Source organism: Alosa pseudoharengus, unplaced genomic scaffold (genome assembly GCF_046254945.1).
Source record: "Alosa pseudoharengus isolate Yale_2024_CS ecotype anadromous, Long Island Sound unplaced genomic scaffold, YU_APseudo_1.1 YU_APseudo_1.1_scf_7, whole genome shotgun sequence".
Classification (NCBI taxonomy): domain Eukaryota; kingdom Metazoa; phylum Chordata; class Actinopteri; order Clupeiformes; family Clupeidae; genus Alosa; species Alosa pseudoharengus.
Window position 1 is genome coordinate 32,299,265 of NW_027468859.1, and position 17,352 is coordinate 32,316,616.

A 17,352-nucleotide genomic window follows, 5' to 3' on the forward strand; every position below is an offset into this window, starting at 1 on the left:
CTGTTTAAAATGAAATAAATCCTCCCTTCATTATAAATTCAAACGCACCGGTCCTCCACTGGTTCCAATCGATACAATTTACAAATCAGCGAACGAGCGAGAAAGAGAGGGAGGGAGAGAGAGAGAGTGTGTGTGTGTGAGTGTGTGTGTGTGTGTGTGTGTGTGTGTGTGTGTGTGTGAGTGTGTGTGAGAGAGAGAGAGAGAGAGAGGCAGTTAATGTATTCTCCCTCTAGACTGCTTTAGAAGGGTATGATGAACCACAGCGCCAATGAGAGGCATTTCTCTCTGCACCCAATTACCAACACAAAGATGCTCTAACATCACATACATACACACACACACACACACACACTCTGCAGGGATACTCAACTTCATCATCAAAACATACACACAGACACACACACATATATCCTAGCGCACCCCAACCCTCAGTATACTCCCCAGCTTCATTTTCAAACAAACAAGCCCAACAATGTTCCCTCAGAGTATCTCAATCTAGACTTGCATAAAACACATGACAGGCTTTGCTCACACACTCTCTCTCTCTCTCACTCTCTCTCTCTCACACACACACACAAGGGTAAGGTACAAGCATGGGGGTGTATACACACACACACAATCCTCACAATAATCAAAAATCATCAATGAAGTTAACATGATTATTGCAATTCATCAACTCCCACATTATGTGTTTACACAGCTCATATTTCAAGTGAAAATTATGGACATAATTTGCACAAACAGGTTTGAGTGGAAGCAGACAAATGCCCATTCCAGACTGACTTAGGAGCTTGTGACCACATTCAGATAGTAATAAGATTCAGTAGCACAACCTCACATAGACTTTATTTATTTCTTGCTCTGTCACACACACACACGTGAGAACAAACAAAAGAATCCTAATAGGTTGTGGCACATCAATCAGTCAGGCGACGGAAAGATCCAAACCTGGCCACCCCCCCCCAAGAAGATCCAAACCTGGCCATCCCCCCCCAGCACCCTGACAGGCTATATCATCAGACCCTGTAGCTACTGCATGCCTGCACACACACACACACACACACACACCAAAAAGCACACACAAAACACCACTTGAACCAGCAGACCCTGTAGTTACTTTGTACACACACACACACAACCACATGAACCACCAGACCCAGTTACTGTGTACACACATACACACACACACAACCACATGAACCACCAGACCCAGTTACTGCGTACACACACACAAACGTGTACATACACTGCGCCACGTATTACCAGACCCTGTAGATACTGCATTTGCACATAATGCACACACTCTTTACCACAAACCACCAGAATCTGTAGCTTCTACACACATTCAGTGACACATACACAAATACATATTGCACTACATTTGCACATTCTAACTACCTCATCCTGAAGCTATTAAACACACAAACTCAAGCACTCTGCTGGACATTCACAAACTATTATACACACACACAGCTGTGGTATTAATTATACTAAATTAATAAATTAAGTAACACACACAAACACTCAATTTTAATATTTGTTCAGCCAACCTCACGTTCAAAGATTCACAATACACACTCTTGCATTTCAAGTGTCCTGATATTTTTCACACACTCCTCAGCTACCCTCTGATTTCTGGACTTTAGTAAAAGCTCCTCCATACACACTAGAGTATCTTGTATACCTCACACACACACACACACACACACAAACCAAAACTAGAGCACTGAATGACACACTCACTCTTATACACACAAGACCCACTCGGTCAGACTTATCTTCAGTCAAAACTAACACACAGAGACACACACACACGCACATTGGATCACGCCATCTCGTTGCACTCAACCCTGTGGGCAAATAGTGTGAACAGAATAGGTAACGATTACATCAGCTCAGAGGAACTTTGAATCCCTGAATGAAATGTCATTTTCGAGCCACAGACTGTTTATCAAAGTTCTCCTCTCACTAGGACCCATCACCGGGGTGGCGTCCTTTAATCTGACATGGGCGTAGCCTCTCGCTGATGTGCCAACCTGTGCACGGGGTTTCACCTCACCACGAAGAGGAGAATTTGTTAGGTGGCTATCAGCACTATTTGGAGGGAGCTAAAGAAGCGGGAGGTAGTCAGACAAGAGTCCTTTTTAAAGACTTACTTCCAGCTCGCCACACGGCTTCCTCATCTCCAACTCCTCCATTTGTGCCGATTTCCTTTCCCCCCTCTCTCTCTCTCTCTCTCTCTCACTCCCCCTGATTTCCTGACAGTCATGCAGGAGACTATAGTGCAGTCTCCAATCTCAAGGAGAAGGTGCAGGTACTCACTGTGCAAGAACCTGGAGCCCCCCAGCAATAAGTGTATGGAGATCAGTGGTGTGTGTGTGTGTAGAGCAGCTCCTCCACATCCTACTGGTGTTGCAGGAGTGTGCACAAGACCACCACCCGTCCTCCACACACACACACACCACTGGCAAGTGGGTCCCCTGGCAGTGACTGCTAACGATGAGCCAAAGACTGTGTGTCCATGTGTGCACTCACCTAACACACACACACACACCTGACAGGTAGAGCTGGGTCCCTGCCTGCCACTCACCCCAGCCACGTGTCGCCTAAGACAGGCAGCCAGCAGTAATTAGGAAGGTCGTTAACAGTCTGGGCTCAAATTCCTCACTTTGGGCTGCCATGGCGCAAGCCTTCATTAAAACTCATGACTGCACAGCAGCCTAATGGGCTGTGACAGTGACTGCCATGAGTGTGCTGCAGTTTTACTCCATATAAATATATTTTTTATATAAAGATCAGGTTATTATTACAGTGCTAACGAGGCAGGCTTTTTTTTTTTGGTTTAGTGTTAATGAGCGGTCACATTTTAGGTGATTGGAGGCTAGATGTGCAGAAGCGCGAGATCGCTACGGTGTCTATGACCCCCTTGTGTAATGGCAGTGTCATTGGCACAGAAGGCGCACGCGCCCATCACTGTCAAGCGGAGTTGAGAATCATCCTGTCACGGAGGCTACAGGCCCCGTCCGTTACCCTCACATTTAGCAACAGCAAGGAAAGGCGACCCAGTCAAAGTAGTAGACGTCTCTGTAAAAATAGCTGTTAAAAGGTATTTAATGATCATTTAAAAGTCAGAATAAACATACTTTTTTCCATGAGCGCGCAACAGAGTAAAGAGGGAGGGAACGGAGGCTCATGGCGATAAGGCGGGAACCTCTCAGCTGCGCATTTTATTCCTGTCAGGAGAGACAGCGTGCAAAGCAGCTGAGCTTCGCATTGGAACCACGCGAGTAAACTCGGCAAGAAGCGGGGGAGGAACGCGCGGAGTCAAACGTTCCTCTCTTTCAAACAGCAGGTGCAGGGAAGTACCCACCGCCTGTGAGTGAGTAGTGTAGAAGGACGAGATTAAAGCGAGTCTACACCCCCTCTCACTCCCTCTCCTTCCGACTTTGACTTCGTTCGGAGAGAGGCAGATTTGTACAGACAGCAGCGGGTGCATTCTCCAGTCAAACACTATAAAAGGCGCGCGCGTGATCAAAGTGTGCGCCATGGCGGAGGAGAGAGCGCGGCTGCTGGTTGCTCCGTCTCGCGGGTTGAGGCTTTTTTGAAGGCTGGTTAAAACAAAACCCTTTCCTGACACACCAGTGCTATTTACATTTTGGCTTCGTTTTGCCAGCCCGTGAAAACACTATTTTGTTTTGGGGTTTTTTCACGCATGCCTTCCATTCAAAATGACTTGAAACTTTTGCTCAAATAGGTAGGCCTACATAAACAGCTATACGCAAACATAGACGTAGGCTGGGGGCAATGTGTCGGATTCTAAAACCTGATATAAATTTGTTAAAAAATAATTTAATGACGCTGGAACGTTTGTGAGGCAGCTGTAAGCGATGTTGGCAGTTCTTACAAACTTCTGCCACCTTAACTTAACCACCCCCTTCAGTGTGGATAATAGTATTAACACTTGACAGGAAGCAATGCTGCATCTGTGGAGGCTGCCAGCTTGATGAAGGGAACGACGTGATGGGGGGGGGGGGGGGGGGGGGGGGGGGAGGTGAGCCAGACAATATTTAATTCTGTGTATGGAAATATAGACCTTTAAAAGACTCGGGCAAAACAGCTCAGTCACCCCCCCGCCCCCTCCCCCCGGATGAGGAGCACAGCACAGATAGGCTTGCTTATGCTAATAATAATAATTATAATAATAATAATAATAATAATAATAATAAAGTTAATTAATAAAATGAATTACTATTTTAATACAGATATTTTAATCAGATCATTTTCACAATTTAATTACAAAAGAAACAGAAGCATAGCACAGATGAGGTGAAGGCACAAAAACTTGCACTTGTGGTGACATTAAATCACTGTTCAAGTTATCACTGATGTCCTAACCCGACGGAAGTTAAGTGCTTAATGTCTGCATGCGGCTTCGTACCCATCCTGAGGCTCATACTCAAACACTTATAGTGTTCTTACGGCTACAATACGCCTTCATAAATTACATCCATGTCCTAACCAGCAGTACAGAGAGAGAGAGTTCTCTCCTCAAAGGCAATTCGGTCTGTTTTATTTACAGAGTCTCCTCCTGCAGCGCGTACATGTGTGTGGTGGGGGGTAAAAATGGCTTCAGTTTGTCTCCGCTTCACTGGGGATAAGCTTCAATCACCATGGCGTGTCCCTGCAACGCAGAAATAAGAAATTATAGTGTGTACAGGGTTTGTAGGAAGTGTGTGTGCGTGTGTGTTGGAGGGACTGCACTTATTTTAGCAGTATGGTGCAAGTGAGAGTGGGGGTGGTAAGGATAGACTCACGGCTGTGGTTGGGCCGTAGGTAACCACAGCAGTGGTTATACCCTTTTCCAAACCCGCGATCACATCAGAGTGATTACTAGTGGTAAACAATCCCGAGGGGGGAGGTCCCGTGATATTGCCACTCTCTCGTCCAATCAGAAATGAATAAATAGTTTGACTGGACCTGAACTTTTAAATGTTACCACAAGAGGGAAACCTTGTGGACATGCCATGAGCTCTTCACTGACTCTTTATGTGGAAGAATAAATATGGGAATATAAATGGTCAAGGCCAGGGTCAAGGTCAGGGCCAAGGTCAACCTTCTGCCACACATTCCCTTGTATGTTGTTATATGTAGGAGCTGCTTATCTACATGGTGTTTACACGTGGCCGGCTATTTTCATAAACGGACATTTCACCCTCTCCGTTTTCAAAAATAACATCGTGCACACCTTTCAGTTTTCAAAAAGCTTTTCCTTTACACTAACCCAGGTATATGCCTTCAAGAGCATGCCAAACCTGTCGATGGCAGTGTAAGGAGAAGCTTAATCCCACATTAGCCAATCCCGAAAATACCAACAACAGCAACGAATCACTTCCTCTTTCTCTTCTGAACGGACTAAAAATCTCCGCCTCGTCACATAAGTCTCCGTTTGTCTCTTTAGACGCAAACGAACAAACAGAGTTTTCCCCAAAAAAACGATCAGCCCGGAGCGGGGGGATAAAACCTCCGTTTGCGTCTAAATGACTGGGTCAAACGCAGAAAAACATCACCGGTTGCATCGTTTTCGTTGTCGTCTAAACAGAGCCTAAGTATGTACGTATCTGTGTCTGCAGTGAGTCTTTGAATGTATGTGTGACTATGTGTGTATGTCTGTGTGACTGTGTGTGTGTGTGTGTGTGTGTGTGCGCGTGTGTGACCGGAGCGGGGCCACTTTTCAGCCCGGGAGTTTCAGGCCCAAGACCGGCCCACGTTTTCCATAGTGGTGGAAATTGGATAAATGAAGCAACATTTCAGCTCTTACTATCCTGTAGTTTTTATTAGTACCATGGTTCAACAAATTTGTAAAGGTTATATAATAATTCACTTCAACTGAGAAGTTAACAAAAAATATTCCACTATTCCACAAGTTAAAGGAACCATATGTAAGATTTTGGCCAAAACTGGTACTGCAATCACTTTCAAATTACTGTAGAGCGGTGTATCCCCTCCTCCTCCCTCCTGACTCGAGGTTGCCAACCCAGATGCCAAAACACTACTGACTTTGTGATTAGTAGATAGGTAGAGGGTGGCGCATCAGGCCAAAACACAACATGACATGACAAAACACAACATCAGTTGAGGGCTGCAACTTCACTTTTTAAATGGCAATATCCTGGCCGGACTACAGTTGTCAGTGATATAAGTATTTGAAATTAACATGATTTCTTAATGTCTAGTGACATATCAGGGCCATTTTATGATTAATTGAAATACATTTCTTACATATGGTTCCTTTAACAAAAACAGAAAGAAAGAAAGACAGAAAGAAAGAAAGCTTTTGAAATGTAGCCTATCCCACGCTTCCACAAAGAGGCATATTGAACTAATGTTTAGGCTACATGTTTTTTGCATGGGTAGGCTATATGGTTCATCATGTAGCATAAATATTTTGCTCTTTCACTAATTTCGGGCTCATCATTTTCAGTGGTCGACTGGTTGATCTGCTGCTCAGAGGCTACAATTTTTACCGCATAGGCCTACACAGATCAAACTTCAGTTTTGTTATTAATATTTGCATACTGCAAAGTCTATGAATCGGATACAAAAGGCTAATATTTTAAGAAATGTAATATGTTGCTTGCAAATAGCTTGACAACGCTACAAACGTCCAATATTAGCCCAATAACTGCTAATAATCATTGCCTATAGGCTCTCTCTTTTTACCAGTTGCCACTTTTGTCTGTAGGCCTAATCTAGAAGCTTGGCACATTTAGCAGCATCTACCTGGCCGTTTCAGTCCGTCCTGGCCTCTTTCTACCATCCATCCTTCCGGACGCTTATGGCTACTGTAGGGCCGGCCCGGCTATCCGTATCTGAGAAAAGTTTTTGGAAAAGACGGGCTATATGGACCCAACCAACTCTTTTTGGGAGGGGAGAACTCCCTCACACGGTAGGCTACAACCCATGCAGAGGCAACGGTGCCATGCACAGAATGCGGAACGTGTAGCCTACTTTAAGAGAAGTTAGACTAACGTGACAAATGTCAATATTTTTTTCCTCGACCGGCCCAAAAGTGAAGCGGCCCACCGGGAATTCTCCCGATTCTCCCGATTACCCACCCCGGGCATGTGTGTGTGTGTGTGTGTGTGCGCGCGCGTGTATGTCTGTGCGTGTGTGACTATGTGTGTATATCTGTGTGTGTGCGCGTGTGTGTGTGTGTATGTCGTACCAGTCCTCCAGCGGCGCATGCTGCCACCAGGCCGTACTGCCCGCCCTCCTTCTGCAGCCGATGGGCAACGGTGGTGACCAGCCTGCAGCCCGTGGCACCGAATGGGTGACCCAGAGAGAGAGAACCGCCCCATGTGTTGAACTTCTCCATGGGAGGGGTGCCCACCTGAAACACACGCGCACACGCACACGCACACACACACAATTACACACACACTGAATAACCGATACACTGCATAGCTATGTAAGAAATGGGAAACAAAGGTAAGTACACATGCCAGCTCAGACATACAGAGAAGTTGAATACTTTTAATAGTTTTCATTTGCTGAAAATGGTTCATTAGAGGACTGTGCTTTGATCAGATCTCTGCAGGATACAGACAGACAGACACACTCACACACAGAGTGACATAAAACTTGGGGTAAGAGACAAAATAAAGCTTTGAAATGTTACCTTGGTTTTCCTTCCCATGTAGGTTTGGGCAAACCAGTCAGAATCCATGGCTTTTAGGTTGGCCATGATCTGGCCCTGAACAGCAAGAAAAAGAAAGAAAGAAAGAAAGAAAGAAAAAAAAAAAAAAAAAAAAAAAGGTGAGTGTGAGTGTATGTGTGTAGGGGGTGGAATTCAGTCATAAATACATAAAAGCAGAAACCAGCTCATGTGCCCTACTGAGACTCCATTGCTCAGTGCACGCACACACACACAAAGTCATCTCTTAAACATGGCCATGAATAAAGCAGTGGAAGATGGATTTGTCTGGCAGAGGGGTTTGATCAATAACTGCTAATATTTAAAGATGGATGTTGCTGTGACTGCGCTCGTTGGCGTATGCATATATATACATGCACGTATGCATAACAGTGTGTGTGCGTGTGGCTGCGTATGCACATACAGACGTATGCATAATAGTGTGTGTGTGGCTGGATATGCTTACAGCAAAGGCCTCGTGGAACTCAAAAACGTCAATGTCATCCATGGTTAGTCCGCTGCGTTCCAGAGCTTTAGGAGTAGCATAGGTGGGCCTGCGGAATTGGGACAAAAGTAGTATTAACACACCCCTTACAAAAAGCATTTGTGTATAATTGTTTTACTAAAAACACAATGAAATATTATCCTTCCTTATGTGTTGTTTTATTGCCCTACTTATTTCTTCCTCTCATTCTACCATCTGCAATTATATTATTATATTATAATTACTACCATTTTGACTGACATAATTTCACACAATTCCATACTCTTACAAAAGCCCTTCTAGGAACAGGTGTTGCAAATTAGCATTAGCCATAAACACCATGATTTGTGTATCAGATAGCTGTTCCACACTGTACCAGTCCCCTTTAACCCAGGAATAAATAATGATGTTCCCAGTGAAGGCTATTCATCATCATGGCATCAGTGTGGTATGGACCACAGCACACTCACCCCAGAAGGAGCTGATCTTTGGGATCCTGAGACACGTACACAAAGTCTCTGCAAAAACAACACACACATTTCAGAAACACACTTGCCCAGTAAACATAACACACACACACACACTTCAAAAATACACTTGCCCAGTAAACATCGAAGAAACTATGAGGCAGAGATGCTCTAATAGGGGGGTGTCTGGGACACAACCATAGGCTGTATAACTGGAGACTGCTCTCTTATATGACTATAGATACAACACACACATTGCTCATGTGGAGATCGGCTGCAGCCTGTGGTGTAGAGTGCTGTGGGACATCGGTTCATGTTACAGTAGTAAAAAACCCTGACGATGGCTGGGAGGGAGCACCTCGACAGACGTCTCCATGGAAATGAAGAATGGTGTGGTTAGCTCTGTGTGTAATGTGTATGCATTCTATGCATACCATAATACAGCAGGCCCACAGCCTACCCAATAATCCAGGACTTGTATATGATAAACCTGTTGGTACAGTATCTGTATTGCCTATGTGCGTGTATACAGCTATGGCGTACCTGAGGTAGGCTTTTGGCTTGAATCCCATGGCCAAGGCTTTCTCTTCAGACATGATGAGAACAGCAGAGGCACCGTCGGTCTGACACAAACAAAAGTCAAGGTCAGGGTTAGTTCAGAGGCACATTTAAATCTATAACATGGGCCAAAGTGTTGTCTACACCAGATAGGGAAATAGGGGAAATCAAATCAAATAATTAAAATGTGTAAATCTATAAAATGTGCCAAAGTGCTGTCAACACCAGACATGAAAATTGTGGAAATAAAATAATAAAAGTAGCCAATTATGAATATGTGAGTCCATAAAGAGGCTGCAGTCATTGATTGTGTGTCTTATTTCCATTTGCAGGTAAAGTGCAATATGATTGGCTGGGTGTGAAGAGGCTTTGCTGATTGGTTGCTCACCAGGAAGGAGGAGTTGGCAGCGGTAACTGTGCCGTGGGGTTTGACGAAGGCTGGCTTCAGCTTGGCCATCTGTTCTTTGGAGCTCGGGCGAATGCCATTGTCCTTGGACACAATGTCCTTACCTAATCGGACACAAGAGACACGTTGGCGCTGGACCTCAGAGGTCATAAGCCATCGCATGACAGTATAACTCATACCCCGTTCACAAGGAGGGGTTAAGAAAGGTGAGGAAAGAAAGTGGGACAAGAGAGAGAGAGAGAGAGAGAGAGAGAGAGAGAGAGAGAGAGAGAGAGAGAGAGAGAGAGAGAGAGAGAGAGAGAGAGAGAGGAAAAAAAGTGAGTGTCGTGTTTTTAGTTACCAGGCACTTTGAAGCTGATGACGTCGCTAAGCAGCCCGGCATCCTGGGCCTTCTTGGCGAGGCCGTGTGAGCGCAGAGCGAAGTCGTCCTGCTCCTGCCTCGTCACGCCAAACGCCGCCGCCAGCCGGTCGGCCGAGTGGCCCATGGTCTCGGCTGTGGAGAACTCCGCCACCGCAGGCAGCTGTGAACCAAACCAGACACATTCCAACACTCAAACAAGTGGACAGTCCAGTCAATCAAGTCAACGCTTTATTTCCAAGGTGATGAAACATCTCCTGGAATTTGGTTTAAATGTAAGGCTTAGGACTGAAGACAGAGCATACAGTCAGGCAGTACAAACACTTCAACATACACAACTCATACATGTGGACATGTGCGCAGAAGACATTACAAAATCCCAATGGCTAAAATACAAAGTAACGGGAGATGATGGCAATGCTGTGCTGTATGCTCTTTTACTCTATTATTGTGTTAAGTGCTCCAAATGAAAAGCACTTTGAGCTGCATTCTGTGTATGAAAGATGCTATACAAATAAAGCTTATCATTATTATTATGATTATTATTATTATTATTATGCTGATACCGTTGTGGTGCATGGATAAAAGTGAAATACTACAAGACTTGTCTTCACAAGAGCGCTATGGAAGCCTCATTTTAGTATTCCCCTATCCGAGTTAAGGAAAAAGTCCCTCCTAAACTTTCTATTCCTGAGACTCCTAATAGATTTGATTTGCATTGGTGTCTCCCTATTTAAATAAAACATATCTATGTGAATTTCCATGAGACAATTGAGGAGTGCATGCTGGGAGCTCTAGCATATAATCCATCGAGATACTACAATGTCTACACTAAGAAGAGACACACAACCAGAATATTAAAAGCCAGAAAGGCTCTGAGCTGCAGTAAGCCGAAACTTAAATTAATGCACTACAGGCTTAGCCTAATACCAGTTCAATCCCAGCCCTTTTTTACCGATCGGTGTTAACTGGGCTGTGCAGAAAGTAGTGTTATCAGTAAAGTGGTGCATGCTGGTAGTTGTAGTACCTCAGGGTTGAGGTGGGCAAGCCGGATGGAGCCGAGCAGGGATAGCCTGGCTCCGAAAGTCTTGGCCTTGTTGAGGGACAGCATGGTTTTCCTCATCTTGCGGCTGTGACGAATGGGAACGTCGGACATGAACTCCACGCCGCCAGCCACGATAGCGTCACACTGGCCTGCTGCAATAAGCCCCACACCTACAGAACACCACAAGGAGTCAGCGGTCACCCAACATGAGCAAACACAGGACACCTGCATCAGTCACTAAGTGGAAGTACATGAAAGCAGCACGACACACAAGACACGCAAAACATGTCATCACTGTGGCAAGGTACAGGTCATAGACCTCTGAAGTTCGCCTACAAAAAAGAACCAAAACGGCCATCTTTGCCCATATAAGGAGATCCGGTTGTTAATTGAAGCTAACTACCTATAGCAAGTTGTATTGCAAGTTAGCTCTGGGGTAGCAAAAATCTAAGTGTGCCGCCTTCAAGTACCGGAGATCACAGTATCCACTTGAAGGCAGAGGACAAAAGTGTGTTCAGGAAAACGTCTGCATTTCAGACTTTTTCCATCCCCGCGAGAGTGTAACAGGTGCGATAATTCAAAATCCCCATGTTATTTTCCCATAGGAAAAATTGCCAGATACCGGATGTCAAAGATGGCAGCTTTTTTATAGGCGAACTTCAGAGGTCTATTGAGACTGAAAGCAGAAACAAAAATGTCCCTCAGTATAATACACATCAACTCTGTTTTACATGCTGGCCATTTCCTCTGGGCTGAATTATGAAACCACCGTACCACTGTAATACGCAACATAAGGTGATTTATAATTCAACGTGTTGTAGTACAGCAGCTGTGTGGTCGGCAATACCTGTGGTCATGGCCTGGTTGGAAGATATGCAAGCCATGGTGACCGTGTGGGCAGGGATCTTGTCTGAAAAACCTGCACCAAGAGCTGCCTGAAGGAGCAAAGGAACATAGTCAATACACACACACAAACACACATTATAGCTATACTATGTCATATATACTACTGATACATGGACCTGTACAGCCAAAGGAATCTTTAGTGATGCATACAGTGGTGTGAAAAAGTGTTTGACCCCTTCCTGATTTTTTTGTATGTTTGTCACACCTAAATGTTTCAGATCATCAAATAAGACAAAGATAACACAAGTAAACACAAAATGCAGTTATTAAATTAAGAAAAAATCCAAACAGCTCTGTACATGGCCTTAACTGTTTTTTTTATTACACCTGAGTTCAATTTCTCTAGCCACACCCAGGCCTGATTACTGCCACACCTGTTCTCAATAAGGAAATCACTTAAATAGGACCTGCCTGACAAAGTGAAGTAGCCATTTATTTCTTTATTTCTTTATTTATTTATAAAAAAAATTCTGCCACGACTTGACCTGATCACATCACACACTCCTGTGCAGTAGGTGACGATATACAATCCTATATTGTGAACCGCCATTAGCCAAAAGAAGAAGAAGAAGAAGTGAAGTAGCCCATAAGATCCTTAAAGGCTAGATGTCATGCTGAGAGCCAAAGAAATTCAGGAACAAATGAGAAAGAAAGTAATTGTGATCGATCAGTCTGGAAAAGGTTATAAAGCCATTTCTAAAGCTTTGGGACTCCAGCGTACCACAGTGAGAGCCATTATTCACCAATGGACGAAAACATGGAACAGTGATAAACTTCCCAGAAGTGGCTGGCCGACCAAAATTACCCCTAGAGCGCAGCGACGACTCATCCGAGAGGTCACAAAGGACCCCACAAGAACATCCAAAGAACTGCAGGCCTCACTTGCCTCAGTCTAGGTCAGTGTTCATAACTCCACCATAAGAAAGAGACTGGGCAAAAATGGCCTGCATGGCAGAGTACCAAGACGAAAACCACTGCTGAGCAAAAAAAACATTAAGGCTCGTCTCATTTTTGCCAGAAAACATCTTGATGATCCCGAAGACTTTTGGAAAAATACTCTGGACTGACAAGATAAAAGTTTTGGAAAGTGTGTGTGTGTGTCCCATTACATCTGGCGTAAAAGTAACATTGCATTTCAGAAAAAGAACATCATACCAACAGCAAAATATGGTGGTGGTGGTGGTAGTGTGAAGGTCTGGGGCTGTTTTGCTGCTTCAGGACCTGGAAGACTTGCTGTGATAAATGGAACCATGAATTCTGCTGTCTACCAAAAAATCCTGAGGGAGAATGTCCGGCCATCTGTGTGTGACCTCAAGCTGAAGCAAACTTGGGTTCTGCAGCAGGACAATGATCTTAAAAACACCAGCAAGTCCACCTCTGAATGGCTGAAGAAAAACAAAATGAAGACTTTGGAGTGGCCTAGTGAAAGTCCTGACCTGAATCCTATTGAGATCCTGTGGCGTGACCTTAAAAAGGCTCTTCATGTTCGAAAACCCTCCAATGTGGCTGAATTACAACAATTCTGCAAAGATGCAGATCAATCACTTTCACACAGGGCCATGGTTTGGATTTTGTTTTCCCTTAATAACAACCTTCATTTAAAAACTGCATTTTGTGTTATCTTTAATTTAATATTTAAATGTGTTTGATCTGAAACATTTAAGTGTGAACATGCAAAAAAATCAGGAAGGGGGCAGACACTTTCACACCACTGTATCTAAGTAAGCAATATCAGACAGAAATAGAATGGCAATGCATTCATTCTGTGTATCTGCATAAGGTTGAGGTTGCACAATGCCTCTCAGAGCAACCCACAGTAAGACCCCGTTTACACGAAGGGAAAACGCAGATATTTCCCTGCGGTTTGGCCTCTCGTTTACACCAAAACCCCGTTTTTATCACAGAAAACGATTATTTCTAAAACCTCCGCCCAAAGTGGAGATTTCTGATAACGCCGGTTATGTGCTGCCGTGTCAACAGGGATAAACGGCGTTTTAGCTTCTTAAACGTCACATTATGCGCCAGAAAATCCTTAAAGTCATGTGAGCGCCTGATGTTTATAGTTTCTTTGTCTACTGATCAGGATTATCATGGATGCTGTTAAGGTGCTACTAATTTTTACTTTTGTGCAAACGCTTCTGGCCTGTTTGCATTTGCAACAACTGCTCTACATGGAGGAGCAGAGGCGAAGGATTCAGCATTTCAAGGAGGTCAGCATTTTTATTGCTCGTGTTAGTCGTTGGTGTCGATTCTGAGGATTTTGATTGGCCAGCATGGCTTTATTCCTTTCCCTACACTGCCACCCATAGGTTTGGCATAGTTATTATGGCGCTCGACAGCGTATTTATGCGGGTTGATGTAAATGACAAGTTTTTTGAACACAATGTTGTGTGCACGATGTTATTATTGAAAACGGAGAGGGGGAAATATTTGTTTCTCTAAATACCCGGCTATGTGTAAATGTGGCCTAAGAAAACAAGATTGTTAGAATTGTGACAGCAGAGGCAGACAAGAGCACATTACAGACACAAGTGTAGCACTTGTGCAAGTATAGCCAACATTGTTGGCAGTAGGATTGTATGTGTCCTACACACACATGTAACTATTTTGGGTGGAAATTGAATACCAAGATGCATCACAGCTCTTCTGTAACCTTGTGGCAATGGAAAGAGAGGTCTGTCCAGACGAGGGCTTTGGCTAAGAATAGACTATCTGCTCTGGGCCAACTGGGGATGCAGGGCAAAGTTTAGGCCACACAGCATACCTGCATGGGCTACATTATGGCAACATAACAGCAGCAGAATCCAGACCCCGAGTTTCATCTTTACCTTATAAAACAATGTTTTTATTCTATCCATAAAGCTGGCAGCTAAATCCTCTTACCAAGGCCACCAAAATAATGAGGTCGACTGGCCGCCCAAGGGCAGATGAAGGTGAGTGAGCCTTAACCTTTGCCACATAACCTACTGCTACTTAGCAGTAATGCATGAGTGAAGTTCGTTGCCATGGCAAAATTGGTGCCCTGGAAGAGAGAGAGACACGGATAGACACACACCTCCCGGGCCACGTTGCTGGTCTTGACCTCCTGGATGACCGTGCCATAAATGATGTAGTCCACCATGTCTTTAGAGATGCCGGTCTTCGTCAGGAGACCCCTGTAGAAGACAAGGAATCAGTGGAACTAAACAGAGACTTTTTGACTGTCTGAACAACTCCAACTGGTGACATCACTGGTGTAAGTCATTTGCCCGGCTATGGATTTTTACAAACTCTGCAGTCCGTTTCACATCTAATGCATTCACTTCATGTAATCATGGAGACTTCAATGATTATATTTGGCATGCCACTATATAACTTGTATTGACATTACATGTGAACAAATACTTGTAATCTTAAGTAATGTGTGAGGGGCCTTGAACATGTTCTAGCCCTTTCTCTGCCCCAGGTATTATGAACTAATCTGACTTCTTGTAGTGTAAATGAGAGAAATCAGTCACTTACTGTAAGGCTGCTCTGGCAAGGTCATGAGGCATAAGATCAGCATACCTGCAAAGAGAACAAGTACATCAACAAAGCACCTAACAGCACAAGACCCACACAACTCCAGATTCAGTAACTCAACGGTACAATATGTGTAGTATGTCTATATACCCTTCATAGGTTGAAACATTCAAAACCAATGCAGATACTTTGAAATGAAAATGAATCAAACTTAAGCATAATGTTCTACAAAATTTTTCTTGTTAGTCCCCAAGTTACCATTAGCTCAATGTTGTTTTCTGTGCCACCAGAAATGCCTTAGGAACGTGTATATTTGTTTATGCAGTTGAAAGGGTCTATATGCCAAAATAGCCACAACCTAAAACATTAACTGCATCTATCCCTCATCACCGATGATTTATTTTGCCTGCGTGGGGTTCTGGTAGGTACTGGCATAGTCAGTGTCCTTAGCACAGTCCTTTCTGCAGCGGCATGTGCATGTTTGCATGTTTGTGAGGCCACCACTTACGAGGTGCCAGACAGCAGGAAGGGAGTCCTCACTCCTTCCACCAGCACTATGTTCTTCACGCCAGGTTTCGCAAGGCTCTTCTTGCTCTTGGCTATCAAGAATAAATAGATCAGGGCAGAGCAGAGGTCAAAGAAATGCATTTATTGCTATTTTTTTCTTTTATTCAATTTAGCTAAACAAAAGCTTCTTCCACCTACACACTGCACCTGGGAACTTAAGGTGATGGATAGGCTAAGAACTGAACATTTGGAACGGATCAAGTTCTTACCTGCTGCGTGCATTTGAGATGATGTACTAAGAGAGCGAGCGGCTGTGCAGGATGATGGGTCCCACACATAGAAGACAACATAAAAGAGGAAAAAAGAGAAATGTACATGAGCACACAGTTAACATGGCCACCATGACCAGAGAGGTGGTTGGGCAATAGGCTCATGTGTAGTGTAGTGTATATGGGTGACCACTTACCAAACTGCACTGCCCAGGCGCAGTTCACCGGGCAGTTCCGCAGAGAGTTCATCAGCATGGATGTCATTTTGACCTTAGAAAGACAAATGTTGAATTAGCTCATCAGTATACAACATAGGTACATACAATCACTCACATGCTCCAAAGATTTTACTATGGCCAAAGTACAGTGGTTAACTGACAATAGTTATATTAACGTATTTTAAAGACTAAAGATACCTTGGCAGCCCATACAAATATGGGAGCAGGTGGCAACAATGCCAACCATGTTAACAATTCATCAGTCAAAATATTGTACCACAACTTCGTTTCATCAACAACATTTCGAATCTGTCATTACATTCAGCAGTGTGCCCTAAACTTGATGCTAAAAACTGTGGATGCTGTCAGTTTGGAGTAAGACAGCAGCCCCGCCCATCAGCCCTAGTGACCCTTCACCTAGATCCATCGGGATCCCAGAGTTGAATAGGACACACTGAACCAGTTCACATTCTAACAAAGAACAATTTAACACATGAATCATACGAACTTATACATAACATTATGCACTGAAATATCCAAAAAGACAACCTAAATAACCATGTCGAGGTGACGCCTGCAGAACTGCGTCTACCAGCTAGCTTCTAGCTGGTTAGCTAGCGAGCTAAGTTAGCAGTAACATGCTAGGTCAACAGCACCCAAAAGAGAATGCTAACTGAAGTCAGTTGAAGTGATATAACAATGACTTATTTCAAGACGCAGTGTAGTGAGGACTATGAATCGTCAGTATGAATTAAATAAGTTGAAACCAGTAACGTCGCAACAATGGCAAATTATCCGCAAATACTACTCACCACTTAGTTTCTAGTAGTTTATCAACTGTTAGGCGCTTCCCCCTCTGTCTGGCGTTCTCACTCTGCCTGCTCGGCTTCAGTCTGACTACAAAAAAATACCTCTGTTCAGAAGTCCCTACATGACAGGT

At 44.0% G+C, this 17,352-nt stretch overlaps 1 protein-coding gene across 1 annotated transcript; it reads right to left on the reverse strand.

Annotated features, from left to right (window-relative positions):
- Nucleotides 1-4,245: 4,245 nt before the first annotated feature.
- hadhb (hydroxyacyl-CoA dehydrogenase trifunctional multienzyme complex subunit beta) lies at nucleotides 4,246-17,302 on the reverse strand. Its single transcript, XM_076272397.1, has 16 exons — nucleotides 17,225-17,302; nucleotides 16,392-16,464; nucleotides 16,195-16,236; nucleotides 15,927-16,017; nucleotides 15,419-15,463; nucleotides 14,973-15,072; nucleotides 11,859-11,946; nucleotides 10,994-11,181; nucleotides 9,949-10,129; nucleotides 9,591-9,712; nucleotides 9,188-9,267; nucleotides 8,648-8,695; nucleotides 8,160-8,247; nucleotides 7,679-7,753; nucleotides 7,226-7,390; nucleotides 4,246-4,681 (listed from the first exon to the last, which is right to left on the reverse strand). The coding sequence occupies exons 2-16, from the start codon at nucleotides 16,456-16,458 to the stop codon at nucleotides 4,646-4,648; spliced, it is 1,416 nt and encodes a 471-aa protein (XP_076128512.1). The 5' UTR covers nucleotides 16,459-16,464; nucleotides 17,225-17,302; the 3' UTR covers nucleotides 4,246-4,645.
- Between the last annotated feature and the right edge of the window lie 50 nt (nucleotides 17,303-17,352).